General features: G+C 38.1%; 1 protein-coding gene across 1 annotated transcript in view; it reads left to right on the plus strand.

The window, feature by feature from the left end:
* Window positions 1-24,401, plus strand: part of SLC12A2 (solute carrier family 12 member 2) — a 114,476-nt gene extending 90,075 nt beyond the window's left edge. The window contains exons 16-27 of the mRNA XM_039544523.1: window positions 1,078-1,189; window positions 4,922-5,062; window positions 5,318-5,424; window positions 7,326-7,405; window positions 11,557-11,697; window positions 12,344-12,391; window positions 14,248-14,370; window positions 15,023-15,134; window positions 17,046-17,132; window positions 19,671-19,806; window positions 20,828-20,895; window positions 21,995-24,401. Coding sequence (XP_039400457.1) covers window positions 1,078-1,189; window positions 4,922-5,062; window positions 5,318-5,424; window positions 7,326-7,405; window positions 11,557-11,697; window positions 12,344-12,391; window positions 14,248-14,370; window positions 15,023-15,134; window positions 17,046-17,132; window positions 19,671-19,806; window positions 20,828-20,895; window positions 21,995-22,130 — 1,291 coding nt within the window. The 3' untranslated portion in view covers window positions 22,131-24,401. The remainder of the gene's footprint in view (window positions 1-1,077; window positions 1,190-4,921; window positions 5,063-5,317; window positions 5,425-7,325; window positions 7,406-11,556; window positions 11,698-12,343; window positions 12,392-14,247; window positions 14,371-15,022; window positions 15,135-17,045; window positions 17,133-19,670; window positions 19,807-20,827; window positions 20,896-21,994) is intronic.
* The last annotated feature ends 218 nt before the right edge of the window (window positions 24,402-24,619 follow it).

Raw genomic sequence — 24,619 nt, forward strand, 5'->3', positions numbered from 1 at the left:
CCCTGACAGTTAGGAAGTTTTTCCTAATGTCCAAGTTAAACCACCCTTGCTGCAATTCAAGACCATTGCTTCTTGTCCTATCATCAGAGGTTAAAAAGAACAATTTCCCTCCCTCCTCCTCATAACAATCTTTTATGTACTTGAAAACTGTTATCATATCACCTCAGTTTTCGCTTCTCCAGACTAAACAATTTTTTCAGTCTTCCCCCATAGGTCATGTTTTCTAGACCTTGAATTATTTTTGTCGCTCTTCTTTGGACTTTCTCCAATTTGTCCACATCTTTCCCTGAAATGTGGCACCCAGAACTGGACACAATACTCCCTTTGAGGCCTAATCAGCCCAGAGTAGAAGGGAAGAATTACTTCTCGTGTCTTGCTTGCAAACATCATTTTGGGATGTATTATCAGGAGTGTTGGGGGTTTTTTCGTTGGTATTTTTTGTTTGTTTTGGGGTTTTTTTTGTTCCTACAGTGTTACACTATTGACTCATATTTAGTTTGTGATCCACTATGATCCCCAGAACCCTTTCTGCAGTATTCCTTCCTAGGCAGTCAACTGATTGTTTCTTCCTAAGTGGAGTACTTTGCATTTGTCCTTGTGTTCGATTTTTCTGAGTTAAGTCATTTAAACTCCTGTCAAAATTGGATTTATAGTTGGAGTTATTTTTTTGTTGTTGCAGTTCTCTGTTCATGACATAGAACACAGACTATCTGAGACAGTTTGAGTAATATTTAGGGAGGGTAGAGTCTTTTCGCCAGACTTTAGTGATGATAATATCAGTCCAATAGTGGATTTAGATAGCTATTGCCATTAACTGGTTTCTGATAAAATAAGCAGGCGGGGGAAAAAGGATTGATGGTTGTTAAAGGTTTTTGATGCAATATAAATTTCCATGATGTAATTAATATCCCCCATTTCTCACTACAAATATAGGCATTTGCAATCTTGAGATCTGTGAAGATATTTATCTTCACAATTCTAAAGTCAGTTGCAAATTATGTAAAAGTTGTTTGTTTTTATCAATACAAAAGAAATAAGTGAATTCTAATTTTTCTTCTCTTAAATGTAAAACTCTAGGCCTCAATGCCTTGTTATGACAGGTGCTCCAAACTCACGTCCTGCTTTGGTTCATCTTGTCCATGCTTTCACAAAAAATGTGGGTTTGATGATCTGTGGTCATATACACATGGTAAGTATTTTTTCTGCATTTAAAAAAAAAAGCTAACTTGGCTTCTTTCCATAACTGCTTTATTATTATCAAATGTAAAGTGTCAAATTTCCCACTTCTCTGGAAGCTGAGATTTATTGATAACCTCTCATGGGATTGATCTTTCATAATAGCACAAAGTATATTGTAATTTTGTGCTAGCCTTAGATATGCTAGCTTAGCAGATAACTTCAAAATGTTAATATGTACTCACTGTTACATTTTTCTCCTCCCCTGGAATAATTTTGTAACTTTATAAAATGAACAGTCTTGGACGCAAGATCCTCTAACGATATGTGTTGGATTTTTTTAAATGAGCACTATGTACGTCGGTCCAATCAAAATTTAACATCTGCAGGAAGAGAGGCCCCCCGCTCTGAAACATTTAGTAGCCCATCAAAGTGAACCTCTTCTCTTGCAGGCTGTAGGAAGTCTGGAGGTAAAAGGAGAGGTTTTTTTATACTTTGGGATATGAGAGCAGCCTGTGATGGAGGATTTTATCCATACTGTACACATTAAGAACTTAGTTTTATATCTAGGAAGTTTTAACAGTAGAAAATGTCAAAATGTTTAATGGTGAATGTGGATTACAATCTGAGTTTCTCTGCCCTGTCCATGTCTCCTCCAATTCCCTGCACCTCCTCCATGCCTTGCTAGTCATTTTGACTACAAGTTCTCTGTCCCAAGTACGTCTAGCAAAGCTCTATGCCACTTAGTCCAGTGCCTTTCTCAACTAATAGCCTGAGAGTTTTTAATTCTTTGCTTTGACTCTGTGGCATGAGTAGCCTGGGCAAGCACTTTCTCTGCTGCCCTTCACAGCCCCTCTTGCAGCACTCCATTGGCTGCCTTCATGAGGCTTTTCTCTCCCTACCTTACTGTTTGGGAATGCAAGAAGTTTTTTGTTATAGAAAATTGTAATTTCTCCTATAATCTACTACCTCATTAAATAACAATAGTAAAAGGCACTTTTCTGAAAGGACAACAAAAATGTGAAGGTTTTTTAGGCCAAGCCATTTTCAAGATACAAAATTTTTCACAAGTGAATTTCAGGTAAATTTTTGAAAACACCACAATGATAAAATTGCTTTCTGATTTTTTTTTATTTTTATTTTTTTAATCCAAACTTCCCAGTTGAGATGCAGCGTGAAAGGTTCAGATAGGTTTCTTTTGGCAAAATTAAGAGGGTGTTTGAAAATCAGGCTCCTAATGACAAGCAAACTACACCATTAATCATAGGGTGGCTTCTACTGCTACATGATCCGTTCCACAATGATTGATCTACCAATGAAGATGATGATGTATTTTTGATCAATCAAGTATATCTGGACCAACTTCACTTCAGATCTTATCTTTAAGGACAAACAAGGTGCTAGATCTTGATTTGCTTAAAGATAAACAGTGTTTCAAGTGATGTATAAAACACTTAATCTGATATTTATTAATCCTGGGGGATACAGCATGCTTGGCTAAATAAGTTTGATATTTGCTTTCCATGTTGTTCAGTTTGCTTTTACTTGTTTAGTATAATGTGAAAACTTAAGGCAAAAGCCCGGTTGGGGACAGCCACGTGGGCAGCTGTGGGGAACCTGTGTGGAGTCGTGGACCCTCCACCTGCCCTCAGCTGGGCAGGGAGCCTGGGGGACAGTGTCACGGCCGGGGGCTGCTCTCAGCCCCCTCCCCCACCCGGCACCACAGGCAGGTGGAGGGTCTGCCGCGGGTCCCTGGCTGGGCTCCATGCTGGCCACAGAGACGGGGGGAACCTGCCCACAGCTGCCTGCCTGGCTCTTACCATGCCCAGGCTGCGGCTCCGAGACACACCTTCCCCCTTTCCCCCGTCCGGAGATGGGTCGGGGAGAGCCGCGGTAGGAGCTGCGGAGGGCCCAAGCAGCCCCCTGCCCAGTGTCCCAGCACCCTGCCCAGGGCAGGTAGAGGGACCCAGACTCCCCACAGCTCGGGGCTGCCGCCTGTCCACAATAAGAGCTGGGTAGGTAGCTGTGGGGAGCTGCAGCGGACCCTCCATCTGCCCTGGGTGTGGGGCCCAAGCCCAGTGTCCATGTCTTCCAGGCCCCCCGCTCAGGGCAGGTGGAGGATCCGTGCTGTGGTTCCTCACAGCTGCCCACCCGGCTCTGTGTCAGAGCCCTGTGCAGATACTCTTCAAAAAGGCCCAAATTTTATATGTTTTTGCTGCATTTCATAAAGATGATCAAAGTGAATGTGCTTAATCTTCTCTGGAAGTTTTTTTTTTCCTTTTTTTCCCCCCCATAGCTGAATCCTCTTGACTGAGACCACCTTGTCCCTTGCTCTCACACATTCATCCTAAACGTTGTGATCTCCATTGTCTCAGAGACATGCAGCTGTTGATATTTGGTCTTTAATGTAGCTTTAACACTTTTCTTTCAGTCATGCATAGAGGAACCAGTTGGGATTAGTTTTGTGAGGTGCTGTACACAAACAATCACGTTCCTAATCCCATAGAAGTTATCTCCTAATAAATCAGTTTTGGTAGTAGTTAAAATCACTTATGATTTTGTTTTGACTGTATATTCAGATCTAGTTCTTTAATACTGGGGTTTTCAAAGAAGCCAAACGGACTTAAGCACCCAAATCCTATTGAATTTAATAGGAGCTGGGCACCTAACTCTCTTGAGTTTCCATAAAAATACCAGTGTAAATTACCAACTTTAGACTATTTTCTTCGGATCTTTATTTTTAAATTTTGTTTTGTATTTGAAGCTTTTCTACAAAGCTAAAGATACCCACAATTTGGGTTGGTGCTCCTTTCAGATCACTGGAATCAAAATCTTCAAGCTCAAAGTTCTGCTACAGTGCTGTTTTTTAAACAGAACACTTTATTATTCTGATAAGGGCAGTGATTTTAAAAACTGGAGAATTAAGAGGGTTTGTTAGCAGGATGGAAGTTCAGTGGGTTTTGAAGGGGTTATGGTAATTGAGAGTCAAATTAACTCAACTACAAAAGACTGGCAAAGGGTCCAGCTAGTTGTAGATGTTAAGGGAGGTTGGAAGGAGTATGTGTTTAAATTGTAGGTAATTGTAAGAGTGGTTGATCCTCTCTCCTTGCTGTTGCAATCTGAGGTGCTCCAGGATTAACTAACCAGATTCTGTTGCGAACTATTTCATGTATTATTGAATCTGGCAGGAAACAGCTGCATGCCACAGGACCCAATCAGAAGTGGCTGAGTCTGGATTTATTTAAGGTAGTGGTTGCCATAGGGGAGAAGACTAGCAGCTTTATATGGAAATTAAAGCAGATCACCAATTTCAGTTAAACTTGCTGGGACACAAGCAGCCACACACCACCTGTTGTGTACTTAGCCTATAGCTATGCCCATATCTATATTTTTTTGCTACAAAAAACAAAACAAAAATACCCTTTTTTGTTTTTATGGCAGAGTTCAAGCCTGCTGGTGAAGCAATTGGAGCTTGAGAATTCTTGTTCCAGTAAAGCACAAGAAGCACGTATCTAAAAAAGGGAGACCTATTGTTGCCCTCTGAGTCAATTTTACTTTGTGTTGATAGGTCTGTTGTTTTGAAGTGACAAAAATATCTTTTGAACTTGAAGTGTATTAGATTTTATTTTGGGTTAATTATCAATGCACTCATGCAACCGTACAAAGGAAATCTATTTTTCAGAAAATAACCTATAGTGATTATTCTAAAATGCACTTTGGACTAATAGTAGTACATTTTTTAAAGGGCCCTCGCAGACAAGCCATGAAAGAATTGTCAACCGACTTGGCCAGATATCAGCGGTGGCTTATTAAAAACAAAATGAAGGCCTTTTATGCACCAGTACATGCAGAGGATTTGAGAGATGGGGGACAGTACTTGATGCAGGTACACTTCTCTTGCAATTTTGTTTGAGCTAATGGGTGATTGGTGTCAGAAAAGTACAAACATTTTTGCTTTTTATAGTTTACACTTTCAAGCATGCATATTGAAATGAATTGTAATTATGCAATATTTTCACTATGCTGCTAACTAATTTTTTAATAAAAGCTTTAGTGCAAGTAAGAGCATTTTCTTATTTTACCTGCAGTTAATATATTACTTTTTAGTATTTTAAAAATGCTTGATTGGCTTTGTTTGTAGGCTGCTGGTCTGGGTCGAATGAGACCAAACACTCTTGTTGTTGGATTTAAGAAAGATTGGAAACAAGCTGACATGAGGGATGTGGAAACCTATATCAATTTATTTCAGTGAGTACAAAATGCAGAACTTAGAACTGTTCTTTTTACCAAATACAGTAAACAAAAATATATAACTGAAGAACTTCTTGTACCTCCTAGAAGAGTGTAATCAGTTTTTAGATGAATACTTTGAAATAGAGATGAACTGTTTCCAAGTATTCCCAAACATATCATTTTCAAATAATTAATATTGAAATCTCCTCAGTAAATGTACAAAAATGGGTACATCTAGTGCTGTTTTTCAATGTGGATAGGTATTATTGATGGTCAGCTATTACTTTTGTCAACCCCAGGAGCTTTCCCCGATGTGAGGCCTCTGGTGGCTTTAATTTCAGCAGGTGTTGTTGATCCCTCTTCTATTTCTAACTTAGTGTTCACAACCAAAGAGAAATGCTAACAATTTAATATAGAATGGAAATCTTATTTCCAGCCTCTAGCTTTTTTGTCATGCATTTTCAGCATCTGTCCCTGGAGAGACCTCTGACAGTCTGCTTTTTCCTAGGAAGTCTTTCACTATTGTGTAGAGCTGCTTGTACTCTCCCTTCTGTGCTGCTGTCTCTGCAGCCTGCTCCTGAACCCAGGCATTGTTGTTTTGCCTGCATCTCTTTTTATTTCTTTGTAGTTTTTTCTGTATCTTACATCAGCCTCAAAGACTTCTATCTGTCTTGCACTGTTACGTTTTTGCCTTCAAAGCTTTCTTTTCGTCAGTCACTACCCATGTTCCAGATATAATCCATGCATCTTTCTTCTGCCTTCTTTTGGTGGCCCTTTATTTCCCCTGCCATCTTCTAATTTGACCATGTGTCTTCCAGACTTTAATCAGTCTGGTCCTGTAAAACACTGGTACAGTTGCTAGGTGGAATCTGATCTACATTGAACTGCTCTGTGTCTGTGATGCTCTTTTTTCCATCTTCCTGATCTTTTTTGAGTTTAGGTTGCAACATGGCCACTTAAAAATAATGATCTCAGCTAACATCTGTTCCTCTGCTAACTTTGACATCCCTCAAAGAAGATGCCCATCTTTTAAATATACATACATAGTCTGTCTGGTGATTTCCATGTGAGCTTGTGAATCCACTTGTTCTGGAAGAAATTGCCTTCTATTTAGGGTGTTTGTGCAACAGAGATTCAAGAACTGTTTGCCATTATTGGTTGGATGTCTTCCGATGCTATGACACTTTATATACTAAGTATTAATGTCAAATAAAAACAGTGTGCAGTATGGGTAAGTTCCTTTGTTATTGGAACTTTGATTTGGACACTCCTGACTTAGTCTAATTTTTAATTAATAAAGTTTGTCCTTTTAATTTCCTTGCTTTTTTAAGGAGAGAATTTTTCCTGTAAGTTACACATAATGGAAACCAGAGTTAGCTAGAACTTGTCTTGAAACCTGACTTCTTTATTATGAATGCTATAATTTGTAAAAAATAGTTACCATCAAATTCCATACACACTGCATTCATTAATTGTTACTTTGTATATTTTTTAAACTTCTTTCAGTTCTTATAGTTTTCAGAGGCCTCTCTGGAATTTTTAGTTGTCAGGTTAGGGGATATCTTATAAAATATTTTGGGACTTCTGGTGAAAAGAATTTTCATGTACTACTCAAAAGGATTAAATTTCCCACACATGCTTTCACCTTTCCCAGGGAGCTTAGAATGGGTTGTTTGTATTTCATTTGATCACTGTTTGCAATACAGAAAGGAAGTGAAATTGAGACAGTTGCTGTCTATTACACTTCAGCATATGATATTCAGTCTTTTGAAGTGGCTTAATAGTTTGGGACTTGAAATCTGTGAAGTACAATTTATGTACATGAAGCTTAAATCCAAGAGAAAAATCTCAATTGGGATTGTTAAGAAATAAAAATAGAACAAGACAAAAATGCAACTTTTTTTACCCTTTTACAGTGATGCCTTTGACATTCAGTATGGTGTAGTTGTCATCCGCCTAAAGGAAGGTTTGGATATTTCTCACCTTCAGGGACAAGGTATGCTTTATTTTGCCTCCTAGAAAAGAGAAAAATAGGACAGCCAAATTTTACACAGTTTTCTGGACATCAGTTCAATGATTAGTTAAGTATTCTATAAACTATTTGTTACGCCTACAAATGAAGTATAGAGATTTAGTGTTTACAATTATTTCTAATATTTTGTCAACTTAAAAATACTTCTGTTAACCTTGTACAAAAGAAAACTAGGTGGAGTAGGTATGACTTCTGTTACTGATGGGTTGCTTTTAATGATAAATGTTCTATATTTTGTATTGTAACAACTTTTAGAAACCGCACTACATACATTATTTTCTTCTTAGTTTGTAACCACCTACATACTTAAATTTCCGCAAGGATTTAATATTTTACTAATACATTCTCAAACTCAAATGAGGCCAGAAAATCAATACTGCATATTAGAAAAGTATCTGCGGTCTAGAAAATTAAACTTGATTTAACAAAAGTTGCATGACCAAAGACATTTTGGATTCTTCCATAGAAATTTTTTTCCATTCTAGTGATATAAAAAGCCTGGAGATGGTACATCTGCATTGGACAAATAGGAAACAATAAAGATAATACATTTGTAATACAAAAAATTTGTGATGATTCAAAGAAAGTAGTTTATAGACTTAGTTTTTGTTTTTATTAAACATTATGTTAAAAGAACATTATTAAAGTGGCAAAATCAAGTACTTAACTTAGTTTTTAATTACATCATCTAATATTATCCCAGGGTTTCAATTTTAATTCAGGCATATATTGACTTTGTAACCTTAATTGTGGTGTTTTTAATGTAGTTTTCCTGGGTGTAATTTCCTAGTTTTAAAAAATAAAGAAAATTGAGGGAAAAAAAAAAGATATTTTTATCATGCGATGTCATACTGACACCAAATGGGCTATCAGCAGAATTGGAACCTTTAAATCCACCGCTAAGACCTCTTCCACTTGAGCTAACTGAGTGACTAATAGCAGAAGTATGTTGTCATATTCTGTGTGGACCAGTATTAGAGGGGGGATAAAATATTTTTCCAGAGGTTTTCACAGATATTTGCTGATGAGAGAAGACTGGTGAGACTCAGGATTCTTGTATTCCATTCTGAGCTGTGGAGTGTGCTCTAGTGACCACAGAGCTTCTGCCCATTTCCACTGAGTGTGATCCCTTCTGCCCCATCCCCTCCAACCTGCCCTTGTCCTGTCTGTTCGCCACCCCAAGTTTAATAGTCCAGTCCTTTACTCCTAAAATGGCCAGTCCCAGTCTCCACTCCTCAGGTTTTCATCCCAGTCTCTTTGATCCACCAGTCCAAGTTTTCACCCTCTGGGCTCCCAGTCTACTCCACAAACACCCATCTTATTGTCCCCAGTCTCCTTGCCTAGCCAGTCCTACTCCTAGATGAGGACAGATTAAAAGATTGGGACTTTCCAGCTTGGAAAAGAGATGACATGGAGTGTGTGTGTGAGGGAAATATGATAGAGGTCTATAAAATCATGAATGGTATGGAGAAAGTTAATAAGGAAGTATTATTTACCCCTTCACACAACACATGAACCAGGGATCACTTAATGAAATTAATAGGCAGCAGGTTTAAAACAAACTAAAGGAAGTACTTTACACAATGCACAATCAACCTTTGGAACTCATTGCCAGGGGATGTCATGAAGGCCAAAACTATAACTGGGTTCAAAAAAGAATTCGATAAGTTCATGGAGGCTAGTTCCATCAATGGGTATTAGCCACGCTGTTCAGGGATGCAACGCCAGGGTCTGGGTATCCCTAGGCCTCTGACTGCCAGATGCTGGGACTGGACAACGGGATGGATCACTTGATTGCCATATTCTGTTCATTTCCTTTGACGCATCTGTCTTTGGCTGCTGTGAGATACTGGACTAGATGGACTCTTGGTCTGACCCAGAATGGTCATTCTAATGTTCTGAATCTTCACTCTCACCACCTGGATTCATCCAATCTCAGTCTTGCCCACAACCTAGTGGGTTTCAGTCTAAAGCAGCCCAGAGGTGCAATTGTAGGGAAAATCCTTCTCATCCCTAGGCTGGAGCATGACCAATGCAGATTAAATCTATGTGGAATTTAGCTGCCGTAATCTAAGAAGTATGCGTTGTGCAAGCAGATTTTTCAAAACTTGACCAAATTTGGGTGGATTTTTAGAGGACAGCAAAAACAGATCCCTGACAAAAAGGCCACCCACCGCCAAACTTCAAGGCACTGTAAAGCAGAGGGGCACTAGAGGTTTTCAAATAAAAGCTTGACAGAATTAACATGGGCAAAACAACCCATTTTTCTTCTTTTGAAGTGGCTGATCCATTTTGGCTAAAACTTTCCCAAAAAATTTAGTCTGAGGCAGACTATTAACATCGAAAACTTTAGCCCAGACAATTAGAATTTAGTAAAATTATAAGTAAGGCTGTGCATTTGTCACAAGAGTCATGGATTCCATGACCTCCATGACTTCTGCAGCGGCCGGAGTGCCTGGCTCAGGGGCAGCTATGTGCTAGTCACACCGGCCGCTGCTGGGGCAGTCTTGGGCCACCGCGCCCCCCCACGCAGCAGCATTTGGGTGTGTGAGGGGGTTGGGGCATGGGATGGGGCGAGGCAGGCTCTGGGCAGCGCTTACCTGGGGGCTCCTTGGAAGCTGCGACATCCCCCTCGCTCAGCTGCTAAGCAGAGGCGTTGCCAGGCAGTTCGGCATGCTGCCTCCACTCAGAGTGCTGGCTTTGCAGCTCCCATTGGCCAGGAACTATGGCCAATGCGAGCTGCAGGGACAGTGCCCTGGGCAGAAGTGGCGCGCAGAGCTGCCTGGGCACACCTCTGCCTAGCAGCTGAGCAAGGGGGATGTTGCAGCTTCCAGGGATCCCCCAAGTAAGCGCCGCCCAGAGCCTGCCTCGCACCATTCCATGCCCCAACCCCCTCACACACCCAAACTCTCTGCTGCTGCTGGGCGGGGGAGGTACGGAGCCAGACAGGGAACCTGCCAGTCCCGCCAATCCCCCCAATACCTACAGGGGTCCTGGGCTACACGCTGCCACCCCTAGCACTTGCGGGGGTCCTGGGCAGCGTGCTGCCACCCGTGGCCCCCACAAGCAGCCAGTCTGCCCTCCCCCAGCACCCGTGGGGCCCCAGGCAGCCTTCCCCCCCCCCATTTTTATTCACTGATACTTTTAGTATAAGTCATGGACAGGTCACAGGCAGTGAATTTTTGTTTACTTCCCATGACCTGTCTGTGACTTTTATTAAAAATACCCGTGATTAAAATGTAGCTTAATTATAGTCTTCAGTTGCTTATGTCTTATAATGGGAAGTTTGAGGCAATCTTAATAATAGGCAGTTCTGCCACCCCTCACTAATATAATACCTCATGGCAGGGATCATATGTTCCTGACAGCTTTACCAGTGGTTTCAAACTTAAGGCAGTCTCAACAGGCTGGAGCCATTGCTGACTTAACTGATAACTTCTGGCTGAGAAATCAGTTTTTGACAGGGTTTTTTAACACTACTGTGCCTTTTTCTATTACAATCAATCAGTAGTTAACTACCTCTGTTAGTGTCATCTTCCATTAAAAAGGCCTTTGCCTGAGCTTGTCTGCTGAAAAGAGGTGTGTTCTTACTCACTAGATTTTGGACAAGCCACCTTCAGCAAGCATCTTTATGGAAATGTTGTATTGTGACTCTTAATATTTTTGGAAAAATGCTCAGCTTGAGATAGAAATTGAGCATAGATTTTTAGGATCTATTTTATACCAAAGGCCCAAGGTTTCAGTTTCCTTCTCATACTAAGAATTTGACATAACGTAAATATGAGGATTCAAACTCCTTATTTTCTCCAGCTCCATAGAGGTGAATTAGCTCTGTCTCTACAGAGTGACATAGTTCAACGCCTGTAAAATTTGAAAAGGTATAATCAGGGACTAAACTAAAATAATTCCTTACTTTCAGAGGTAGAATTTCTGTGTATGTAGCATGTTACTGCTGTTCATTAAGTTGTACAAAACAGTTGATTTTCTCCAGAGTGCTATATCTTATAATCTATTACATCATTAATTATCCATAAAAGATAATTTTTACAAGCTAGAAGTATGTTTAATGGTGCAATCAGAAATTTTATCAATATTAATAATTTATCTCTTCACAGAAGAATTACTGTCCTCTCAAGAGAAATCTCCAAGTTCAAAGGATGTTGTAGTAAATGTGGACTATAGCAAAAAGACTGAGACAGACACGTCTAAGGCTTTTTCTCCACCATCCAGTGAAAAAACTCCTGGTCTACATAAAGGTAACTTTCTAATGAGCTGTGAGATTGGACCATTCTTTTTGCAATGTTGAATTACAATAGTATTTTTTTTTCTCTTGGAGTTCCCGAGCATTTATGCGGTCTGCATATTACTTGAGTAGTCACTTTGAAAGTGTAAGCAACATTTTTAAAACCTTGATGCATAAAGTAAGGCTCCAAGATCTTTGGCACCTAAATAAAAAGCTTGGGTTATTTTTTGTAGAGGTAATGGTAACTGTAGGCACTCAGTACTTGTTGAAAATTTGGCCAAATCTTTATATGCAAGTTTAACTTTAAGGCTACCAAAGTTAAGGAACATTGGCCTTAAACTAGAACGTTTAATTAAATGTACGTTAAGAGAATATTTTAAAAATGATTCAAGACACCTTGCATTAATATATGGAGGAAATGTTTTTCTTGTCTTTTTTTTTGAAGACAAACGCTATGGCTATGTGAAGTATTAACACATTTTAAAGAGCTAATCCTTATTGCAGGATATGTTGGACCTCATCCATGTTGTGGTTATTTTCTCATGGTGTGCTGCTTCATTTTATGTCTCATTTTCTGAATGTGTACACTACTTTTATCTTCATTAACACCACAAAGGATATTAACCTTTATTTTGTATTTTTTTTTAAACATCTTCCAGAGGAGGAAGAAGATGGCAAGACTCCAACACAACCACTGTTGAAAAAAGGCAGGCATTTCCATCTTTTTGTTACAATCCATTTTTTCCATACTGCTACCTTCAATTTTCTTTTTTTCTCACTCCTTTATGTATAGAGTATCAACCGTGAGGTGGAATCCTGGATATCTGTTTAACTTGGATTAGGAAATTCAGGGGTCAAATTGTGGTGGTAGAAAAAGGTGGTGGTACTCTAAGTCCTCCAACAAAATAAGCTTTCTTCAGGAGTTGGCTGAAACAGTGCGCATACTAGATGTGTATATGTTCAAAATATGATCGATTGTGCATGTTTGTGAGGTTTTCTGAACTTGGTTCTGCCTCAGTGGGGTTTGAATGTGTCCATGAAGTCTGCTGGGTTCCTTGGTGGGGCTCACATGCCTCTCTGGGTGCCATTATTTGTAGTGGAGGGGAGGAATAAGTAGTTGTACTCTCTGAAATGGTGCTCAGTCCTGGTGCCAAACTTCTAATTCATTCCTTTCTGTATAGATTTTAATAAGATCATCATTGTAATATCTGAGACATCACTCAGTAAACTATGCAGCTCACTTTATGCTTCCACAAGCAATGAAATGGTTCACAATGTTGTACTTTATCACATTTGAGCATCTTAGTGAATATTTCAGTGAAATGAATGGGGCTATTCACACTTTTCAGAATTATTGTTCCAGGCTCTCCACAGATTCAGGCAAACATTGCTTAATCAGTTATCCTCAAATATGAAGGGAGAATTTCTTTAGAATTATAATTGCTAGAGAACTTACCTCTTTTAAATTAAAGCAGAGATTGTGGAGCACAAGATGGTGGCTTGGGAGAAATGCCAGTGTGCTGTACCATTGTGTACTGACCTAATTCGAGCTCTGTATAAATGCATTAATTCAGTCAATTGTAGTTTACACCAGAAATTATTTTTATTTTTGGTTTTGTAAAATCAAATTCATACCGTTTGGCTTAGAAGCTAAATACCAAGTGAAGTGGCTGGCTGCTGTATCCAAATCTAAATTTGACTGAGAAGGAGGGTTTTTTTTGTTTTGTTTTTTTAATCCGTCCATTTCACTTCTGAATAAACCTAACAGACACAGAAAGTCATTTTAGTTTCTTTCTCAGTTATATCTATAGCCTCATTATCTAACTAAAAATGCCACCTTTGTAATTACAGCAACTAAACCTTTTGTAAAATTTTTCTAAGCCTCAGAACCTACAAAACCATCTTATTCTGTACATCTTATTCTGTACAAAATACTATATAAATATTCAGCATCAAAATGGACTCTGTTTATAGTCTTAACTTCCTTAATGCATTTAACTATATATTTCTTTTTTTAAAATGTAAGAAATTAAAATAATACTTCAGAAGTTGTAGTTTTCTAAGATTTTTGTCATGGTAAAAAAAACTTGACAATATTAAAGAACCTACAGATGTGTTTTGGTGAAACAAGAGCAGCAGGTCTTTTCAGTATGAGAGATGCATGGAGCAGCAACCGTACACCCATTATTGCTCAGAAGTATGTTTTTTGATGTTTGGACCAGATTGTAGCTATAAGTGTAGAGAGAGAGAAGGTCTTGCAAACTGTGCTTATCCACCAAAGGTCTGCTTGTTGTTTCTGCTCAGTTTTTAATCTTTCAGAACAGCCAGTTTCATCAGCTGGTGAAGTCCTGATAACTCTTTAAACTTATCTCTGTGTGCATTTTTACAAGTCCATTTTAGCAAACTGTAAAGTCTGGAGTTAAATATTTTTAAAGTTAGAATTTTTTTTAACAATGCAAATATTGGAAAACTTAGCAATACTACAATGCTGAGTTTGAGATTGGGGAGATTAAGCAACAGTTTTTCTTAACTTTTACAAATTCTCTTTTTCTCAAATTGCTAGACTCGAAAGGCCCACGTGCTCCTTTAAACTTGGCTGACCAAAGACTTCTTGATGCTAGCTGTCAGTTTCAGAAGAAGCAAGGGAAAAACACTATTGATGTCTGGTGGCTTTTTGATGATGGGGGTAAGATAATTTTGTGGTGATGATAAAAGCATTTGGTAATGGGCTATGTTATAGTTGTGAGTATTTTTAGTAAAAGTCATGGACTGTGCTGGGAAGGAGGGTTGGTGGGGGTTGGGCTGGCTCCCCTACACAGCAGCAACCCCAGCTCCTAGCTCCGTGTGCTGCCTCCTCTCTGCCCCAAGCCCCGGATCTGCAGCTCCCATTGGCTGAGAACTGCTGCCAATGGGAGCTAGGGGGGCGATGCCTGCAGGCAGTGGCAGCACCTGGAGCTAGGAGCTGAGGGAGGGGAGTTGCTGTCACCCTTCCTGGGAGCCCCCCCCCCCAGGTAAGCACTACCCCACACCCCAGCCCTGATCCCCCCCACACACCTCCAAACTCCTGCTGCTGGGAGATGGGGCTGGGGGGGGCCAAGACTGCCTCAGCAGCAGCCAGTGCACTTAGCCCAGGGGCTCCCCAAGCTGCTCAGGCGACCCCCAGGCCACACGTACCGGCCTCTGCAGAAGTCATGGAGGTCATGGAATCTGTGATCTCTTTGACAAACATGGAGCCTTCTTCATACCATATATAAATTGTGGATTTATGCTATTAAATAGAAAGATGACATTGCATATTAACTACTCAATGTATTTCTAAATATTATGGTCTAATGCAGGTTTGACATTGTTGATTCCTTATCTTCTGACAACCAAGAAAAAATGGAAAGACTGTAAGATCAGAGTGTTTATTGGTGGAAAAATAAACAGGATTGATCATGATAGGAGAGCGTAAGTTAACCTTAAATTTTAAATGAAACATTTATGGTATTATGGAACTTGGTAATCATGCACAATAGATAAATGTTTTTCTTATTTAATAATGACCTTTTCCTATTACACTTGAATTGGGAGGTACCTGAATGCTAATTAATGTAGCACATGATCATGTTTAAAATAACAAACAACATTTGAAACATTTTAAGCTACTTTAAGCTTTTGAGATGTAATCATAAAGAAAATTTTGCCTTTACTACTGTTGTTTTTCCAATTTGGCAAATACTTTGTTTCTTGCTGTGTTTTTTAAAGGGAGCGGAAACTAATATGACCAACCATAATAGATTATAAATGTTGACTTGTATCCACAAAGCTAAGTCTAAGAACCATTATGATATGTTAACTACCCCACTTCTGAAAGGTTAGAATAGTCTGTTAGGTTAGGGAAACATCTAGATACAAAACTGATAGGTGCCAGATATCTCATCTAATATGGTAAAGAAATAGGGACCCAAGTTGGCAGCCCTTGCTCACCTTAGTAAGAAAAGCCATAGAATTGGGCCTTAAGTTAAGACAGGTCTACTGAGCCCTGGGATATTTACAATTTTTTCTCATCCTTTCCCTAAAAAGTAATACAGCACAGCTGAGGGTGACTACAGAAGTTTGACTATTTAGATTATGATGGGACATGCTTATTAAAAAAAAAAAAAGTGGTAAATTTTGCACCTGTACTGTACATATCCTTAAACAGAATGAGAGGGCATTCAAGAAACTGAAAGGTACGTTAGGGTCTCAAAGATCACTCTTCAGAATTACGGTGGCACTGATGGCATATCTCAATGTTTTCATGATAGATCTCTGCAAGGCTGCTATCTGAAATTCTGTACACACTTTAAAACATCACTAATCTCTTGACATGGCATTTAGATCTTTTGATTACTTTTGGAGGGCAGTTCACCAGTCTTTGCTTAAACTTTAACAAGTGGGAATAGAAAGAGACCACTTGGAAGAAGAAGAAAATTATTCTAGTAACTACAGCTCCTCAAGAGCCTCTATATAATCACAGTTTTCTCCCATCTTTTCCTTAGAGTTCTACTCTCTTAGGACTCTTGGGTTTAGCAGAAAGACTGAAGAGGTTGAGACTACAGTCTTTTTATAACCTCTGCTCCAAATATTTGGTGGCATGCAAAGGTTTTTGTATGGCCCCAATGCATACTATGTTCCAGACAGTTCCGGATGCTCAGGTACATCCTGATAGGGTTTTCAGAAAACCCTAACACTTAAAGAAAATTAATGCTGCATTTCTAGTGATGGGAATTAAAAGTTTGGAAAGTCTGTTGGCTTTGTTCTGTAAAACAGCTGTCTGGTTTACAAATAAGTTATGGTATATGAACCTTTTGGCATAACTAGAATGATCCCATTGTCCAAAAGTTGTGTTGGCTTAAGTACATAAAGCTGTGCTAAATCTCCTTCTGCATCCTCTGATGAAGCAGTATTTGTTTGAATTACTATTAAACATCTGGAGACGGCATTTAATTTTTGTTGCAGGAAATCCCAACTTCTGGTGATAATCAGATCACAAACTAAACATTTATTTTGTGTTCAGGTGTCTCAATTTTTTATGGGGAGTTTTTTCAGTGAAGTGTTTAGATCCTTAAAAACTTTAAATACCTTGTATTAAGCATACTTTTAAATGAGCCATCCAGACATGCCAATGTCTAAACAGAGTATTTGTATGATTTTTGTTGAAACCCTTGCCGTGCCTCACTCTCTCTACTGTTTTTATGCTTACCTGTGTAGTTCCAAATTAGATTGTTTTTTGAGTGAACATCCATGTCTCTTTGTTCTGTAAAAATAGCCCTATAAACATGTTAACTGACAAAATATATTATATAACAACATATATCTAAATTTTTTTAAATTTAGGATGGCTACTCTGCTCAGCAAATTTCGGATAGACTTCTCAGACATCATGGTACTTGGGGATATTAATACAAAGCCAAAGAAGGAAAAGTGAGTTGAAAATGTTCCAGAAAGAAGCATCATTTACTAGTTGCATTCTTAATTTTCTTTTGTAACATGAAAAGCAGTATTTAATTCTGTACATATGTATTTTGATAACTAAACTAGATGGTTACAGAGACATAAGCTTTCAGAGAATAGTGCAGGTGGTGAGCTCCTCATGCCAAGAATGCAGTATTGGTTTAGAATCTCATAAGTAGAGAGAGACAAAGGGCAGGTCTACACTAAGAGCGGGGGTCGAACTAGGGTACGCAAGTTCAGCTACGTGAATAGCGTAGCTGAATTCGAAGTACCCTAGTTCGAACTACTCACCCGTCCAGACGCCGCGGAATCGAAGTCCACGGCTCCAAGGTCGACTCTGCCACCGCCTTTTGCAGTGGTGGAGTACCGGAGTCGACCCCGGCGCTTCCGGAGTTCGAACTATCGCGTCCAGATTAGACGCGATAGTTCGAACTCCGAGAAGTCGAACTCACCGCGTCGACCCGGCTGGTAAGTGTAGACTAGCCCTATGAAAGTGCTAGATTCTAATTTCAACAAAATGAGCAGTTAACTATAGTAATTCTACCCTAATTGAAAGATGATAGAAACTAAGATAAAACTTGTGTATACTTATCTTATCCATACTCACATACATCTCTAAACCCAAAATAATGATTATATAGCTGGATCTTTAAATCAATTGTGTGTCAGTATTAATCAGCTCAGTGAATGCATGAGAAAATCCAAGTCCTGCTGAAATTTTCTTATCCAAATAATCATTAAATATTTCTACTTCTCAAGCTTGAACAATTTGGCTGACTGCAGTTGATTCCTAATACTATTAGTGCCATTTTATGATGGAATGTCCTAATAGACCTAAGAGGTCAGAAGATTGAGCATCATCTTCCACCTGAAATCTTGTCCAATATATAAAAGATATAAAATACGTGTCTTTTGAAAATTCCTGTAGCAGAGTAATCTGAGCCAGTTGCTTTTCAACAAAGCCTGGCAAGTGCTGGAAATATTTGTCTAGAATTCCTAACATGAGTTGTACATATTCATTATTTTGATGGATAAGTATTAATCATCAGAAACTTTTTTATTAAAATATTTATACTGAAACTATATATTGTAGATGAGCAAACTAAATAGCTTCCTAGATTATCACTAGTGTTTGTCTTTTTAAATATCCTAATTGATATGACAGCTGTTGGGGGCAGGTAAAGCATTTTGAGACACATGTATGTTATCTTCAGGGACTCACAGCAGAAATTGGCACAAAGTGATGCAGAATTTAACTCCAAAGGTGCCTAAAGTGCAGAGTCTTAAAATTCAGCCAGTGGAGGAACTGCTCAACCATTTTGAAAATCTGGCTATTGAGCTTTCTATCTTTTTAGCTGTACAGTTAGGGACATTTTTGATCTCAAGTAAATTTGATATGCACAGTAGGTATGAGCCTTGCGCACGTCTTGAGCAAATTCCCTAAATGTTCCCTGATGTGTAAGAATTCAGGCATCTCTGCAGTATGACCCATCCATGATAAATTTACTGAGCTAGGTCTTCTGCCCTGTGAAATCCCATTTGTGCCTGTCCAGTAGCACAAAGTGGATTTAAAGTTACTGTAAATGAGCTGCTGGGAATTCCCACAGAAATCTCTGGATGATGTACATCTGTCTATCACCTTTTCATAGCCCCATTAGGTAAGAAGCATGCTTGGGGCAAGAGTGACTGTCCAGAGTGTGCTGAGTTCAAGTAGCCTAGGTGTATTTATGATGCATGCTGCAGTGAAGTTGACTAAATTGTGAAGTATCTACAGATAGCTGACTGCATGATAACAGAAGTGGATTTTTTGTTTTTCTTGTTTAATACTGGTGACCCATGGAGTTAGTTTCATTTCTTCACTCTGATATCATGTGTTGTGTGATCTACATGGAATAATAAAAATGTAAAATATATTTATCCAAAACTTTTGTCATCAAAACTTAATTGAATTCCAATTTCTCTCATATCTACTTGAGTTAAATTGATGGCTGTTTTTTACTCTTCTTCATTTCCTTATATCATTACATTTCTAGAAGGATGATACTCTCCCTCTTGAAGCTTGTAATTCTTTCCCCCCCCCCCTTTTCTTTTTTTTAAAACTTTTTTCTTACATTTCTAAATGGAGTTGAAGCCAGTGTGGCACTTTCTTCTCTGTTAATGATCTTCAGTCTAGATCACTGTTAGAAAAAACAAATCGATTTTGTATGTAACTTTTGAAATCTAAAAGACAGTTCCCACAGTATTAAGTTTAAGATAGTTAACATCTGATTAAAATATTAATATTCATAGGTGCTATTTATTTATTTATCTTTCACAAACTAGCAGGTTTCTAGTATCAAAACAAAGGAATGAGAATTCCAGTTGACATTACTTCTGGTAATTAACCACAAAATATACAAGAATTGACTTATATTTAGGAATATTTTTCTGTTGCATGGAAAATCACATGCACTGAAAAGAGTAACAGTATATTTTTAATGTGAACATTGGTTTAAAAAATCCTTCTAGTATTGCAGCTTTTGAAGAAATGGTTGAGCCATTCAGACTTCATGAAGACGATAAAGAACAAGACATTGCAGATAAAATGAAAGAAGATGAGCCTTGGAGAATAACAGATAATGAACTTGAGCTTTACAAAACTAAGGTATCCCTTTATGCCTTTTAATTATTGAATTGACTGATGTTGACAAAGAGTGGTGCTCCTACGTGTCCCATGTACCCCATTTTAATGAGCTGATTTTTTTTTTTAAACTTCTTTGCTCCATTACAAAGTGGGTGTGGTGTGAGTAAGTTAGGTAGGAAAAGTTCACTTGCTCACTCAACGTTGGACAGCAGGAAATGCTCCCTGAGGGACCTAAGTCATCAATAACTGCAGAAATTAATTTAAAAGGTGTTTCTGGCCCCTATAATTAAAGAGAGAACCTGTATGGGTATGTACCAATGCAGTGTTCTTTTCCTGAGTCTGCAGCCAGCTTGATTGCTTCTGCAAATATAAACACAAGGAGACTAACAGCTGTTACGGTCTACTGATGCTGTTCAGAAGCAGAGCAAATACAAGATTTAGGTAAACTTGACTTTTGCAGAAGCAGGTACTGGAGCTGGGAGGAGAAGAAGAGGATGAGGACCCAAAATGGTGCCTTGAGAAAGGGGTAGATTAGTACAGGAGACTTGGATAGTGGGCACAGGCCTGCACAGCACTATTTAGAATGCTGAGGGAGGGTAGAGTGGTGGAACCTCACAACAGGAGGTTCTAGGATATAGATGTGTGTGGGGCATGGGGAAATAGGAAGGAATCTTCTTCTCCCTTCCATCAACCAGAAGTTCGCCAGGATGAGGACTTCATTTTTATAAGTTGCTAGCTAGAAACTTACATGAGTGTTCAAGAACAGAACCTTGGAAGGAATCCAGCAACCTCTCTTGTTCTAGGCAGCTGAGGAGGTAGAAGTTTTGATAGAAGGGATATATGTTTACTTTATAAACCTGAGTGATTTATTAAAAGTTGGAGGGAAGGAGGCACTATTTTAAACAATATAGCAATCCATTTTGACATCTTTTTGCACATTTCTTGAATAAATGAGAATTGTACTTGATTCTGGATTGTTGAAATAATGAATAGATCTCCCTAACAAGTTTGGGTTGATTTTTTTTTTCCATTTTAATTACAGAGCTACCGCCAGATTAGGCTAAATGAGTTGCTGAAAGAACATTCAAGCACAGCTAATGTAATTGTAATGTAAGTAAAGGTTGACTGTTTTTATAGTTTTTAATACTATTTTCACAGTGATACAGTAATAGGAGTTACTGTATCTGTTATATAGGTAATACAACATATTTTGTGTATTATCCTAGGTACGGTCTTTTAGAGTACAAGGTAGAATTAGAGAGAGAATGCTTTGTAATTTGGCTTGTGACTCATACAGGCATTCTGCTGCTTATATATTAACTGCTCTCCTCCTCCTTCAAATTGCTGTTTAAAAACAAAAATCTTCCATGAAGCCTTCCATCTACAGCTACCACATATCCCATTTGCCTATATTGTACCTGTCTCTACATATTCTTTTGTACTGTTGTCCCCACTTACAGTACATTTGGATTACAAACTCTTCAGTGTAGAAATTCTTTTTAATTTCACACATCCTGCTCTCTGTACAAAGCCATGTATGGTTTCAGTGCTCTCTGAAGCAGTAAAAAGATTAAACTTGAGCAATACAAATAATGATTTAACTGGTTCCAGTGAGGCAAGAATTGAAGGATTCTGCCAATACTCTGGAGGGGCTGGTGGGCAGAGTAATGTGACTATAGACTGTTGCAGTCTGAAGCAAAAGCATTATCTTGTAGAAAAACAGTCACTCTCCAAATCTTGGTCAAGTGAGGAGAACCATTCTGAATGAAGCCACAAGTGAAATGCTGATTCCATCACCTCCCCAGCCCCACCCCCAGAAAATTCTTGATGTGGAGGCTAAGATTTCAGGAGTGGGTAGAATTAAGGTGAACTTTGAGATGCCAAAAAAATAGGTTACAATTGAGTCCATGTACCAGAGTATGGGTTTTGTTTGTTTGTTTGTTATGGTGGTTTTTGGTTTGGTTGGGTTTTTTAAGACAATTTTGGCTCAGAACTAATTAATTTCTTTTCTCTCAGGATTGTGAGCTGAATACATGTAGCCTAAAAAAATGAAAATGTTATAAAAATGGGTTAGAATTAAACATTTAGTAATTTCTACCTTCTTTCAAATTGTATTTTTTGTATTTATGCAGTACTACTAGTACTCTGACTTGCTTTTGAAACCATTCTTCATTTCCATTTCCTTTTTTCTTTGTTCTTCAAATTGTAGGAGTTTGCCAGTTGCACGAAAAGGTGCAGTATCTAGTGCACTATACATGGCCTGGTTAGAAGCTCTGTCGAAAGACCTGCCACCAGTCCTTCTTGTTCGTGGGAATCATCAGAGTGTTCTTACCTTCTATTCCTAAACATACTGTGCAACGTGCAACTGTTATGAAATGGTACTTCAGTGCCTGGAAGAGAGTGACTAAGAGTAACATCGCAAAGGCAAAAAGTGACTTCTTTCACTGTTCCACTGACTTGAAAGCACACAAGGAAAGTCACTGTATTTCTAAAGTTGTGAAATCTTCAGTTTTATTCAAATTCTTCTATAACTTAATCTTGCTTAATGAGGGAGGATTCCTTGTTAGACTGAAGAACAAAACAACAAGCTTTTTCTTTGCTACTTGAATAGCAGCAATAAAAGTGTTTTTTATTTTTGATCAATTAAAGGATTATAGATTTATAAAAGCCTTTTAGCCTTGAGGTGCCTTCTGAAATTAACCAAACTGCATCCATACACCCGATTTTGTAAATTTATATAGAATGTCAAAATCTGCCTTCAACTAAGACTTTAGATCAATCTTCCTTTAGTTTCTAGTCTCTTCCATCTTACAATAAAATTAATGCTGCTTTTCAGTCTTCCATTAAGCTATTATTTTTAGTACTGTATGTTTTCTATTCAGAATTTTCTAATGATATCTATTAGATTTGAAACAAAGGTAGGGCAAGTCAGTTGGAATAAAAAATCATAATGGTTTTGTCCAAGACTTAGTACTACTTAACATGTACCGTTAAAAGTAATTGTGCTAGATAAATGATGGGAGGCCCCTTTTCTCAGATTTGACATTGTGCCCCTCTTTCCATTCAAAATTTGAGATGCATGTAACTTTGGCTACCTTGGTGAAGGTTAGTGTGTCAGTCTTTACTCCAGCTCTAATATGAAACTATTCCTGTTGTAGGCCAAAGATAGCTTTTTGGATTATTTTAATTTTTTAAAAAGAGGACCCGTCTTAATTCTTGGCCTTCAGATGTTGGTGTCATTTAGTTTATTTGAAGAAAGTGTTAACCTAAGGCTTGAAGGAACAAATATGAGCAATGTGATGCCATCTAAGAGAATACTGTAAACACTATGTGGAATCTCGCTACTCCATCTAATATAAAATGTAAAAACTAAAATTCTGAATCTTTCATCAAATGGTTAAATGGACCACTAGTTATTAGGGGAGATGTTTTTAGGTCAGTTCATTCAGTTGTCAGACATTACATTTAGTCTTACTAAGTAAATACTCAGGCTTAATCTAGAAATTTAGACTATCATACATGATACTTTACACATTTTTCATGTTTGTTTAATAAAAACTGCCAATTTGTGTGTCCTTCCAGTGTATGTTTTGACTACTTTCTAATTTAGTCTTCTAACACAAATAAAAAACTTCACTTGAGCCTTTATACAAAGGTGGGTAATGTGGACTATTTTTAAAACTCCTATATATTTTTCAGAAAAGGATTGCCTAAAAACATTTCACAACCTCTAGATATTAGTATTGGGCATGTTACTGGGTCACATTGCTAGTGCTTCAATGATTTTCATTGACGTTGATCCATAGAAAAGGTATATTTTTATGCTTAAAGTAGCATTATATTAAATACTCAGTAATAGTTCCTTTTGAAGGACAAAGCTATTAGTCATTGTGAAATAAGATACAGCTTGAAGTAGTTACAATTGGAGATGTGTTCTATGCTTTATCCACTGTGCATGCTGTAGTCAGGTCATTGGTAAGTCACAAAATAATCTCCATTTTTGCTGTTGGTTTCAACCAGTCTGGATCTGAATTGATTAAATTGTTTCAGTTTTTTTAAAAGCAACATGTTTTGCTGCCAAGTACAAAGTAAATTAATGCTAACATGGGCCTGGTTAAGTCACAATTTATAATCAAACAAATGCTAATAAAAGTGCTGTTTAATTACAGAAAGAAAAAAACAAGGTAACAGTCTCATTGTGTCTGTTACAGGTTTTGCAGTGCTTGTTGAGGTGGTAGGGATGTCTCATTATTCAGTGAACATGGAATTGTTGCCATGTTTCGTTCTTTTTTTTGTTTTTAAACAGATGGACAATAAGGCATGAACTTAGTGCTGCTATCTTGAAAATGTGCACAGGTACACTTATTTAAAGTTTTGTCCATTCAGGAAATCATTGCTTGTTATCTGTAATGCAGGAACCAAATGAAGTGTGTGCATACATGCATATATGTGTATAAAATTATATAAAATATATCTAAATATGCATTTGGGAATGGGGAGGGAATTGTAGGCTGTGAAATAATGTAGGATGCTTTTCACATATGCACTCTCAAAACTTCACTAACACTAGACACCAGATCAACAGTTTCAAGATTTATTGTAACACTCTAATAAAATTCAACAGTTACTAGTAATTGTGAGCAACAGATGTTAGCTAGTGACAGTCATTCCAATTTCTATTTAGTCTATATGAACTATATGATTTTGAAGCCAAATTTTTTTTTAAGTTCCAATCATTGTTAATGACTTGAAATATAAAATTTCTCATTGACACATGGCAATTGCATTATTTCTGTTGATGAAATTTCTTTTTATGGGTTTAGAAAGAACAACC

This window comes from Mauremys reevesii, linkage group 6 (assembly GCF_016161935.1).
Source record: "Mauremys reevesii isolate NIE-2019 linkage group 6, ASM1616193v1, whole genome shotgun sequence".
Classification (NCBI taxonomy): Eukaryota; Metazoa; Chordata; order Testudines; family Geoemydidae; genus Mauremys; species Mauremys reevesii.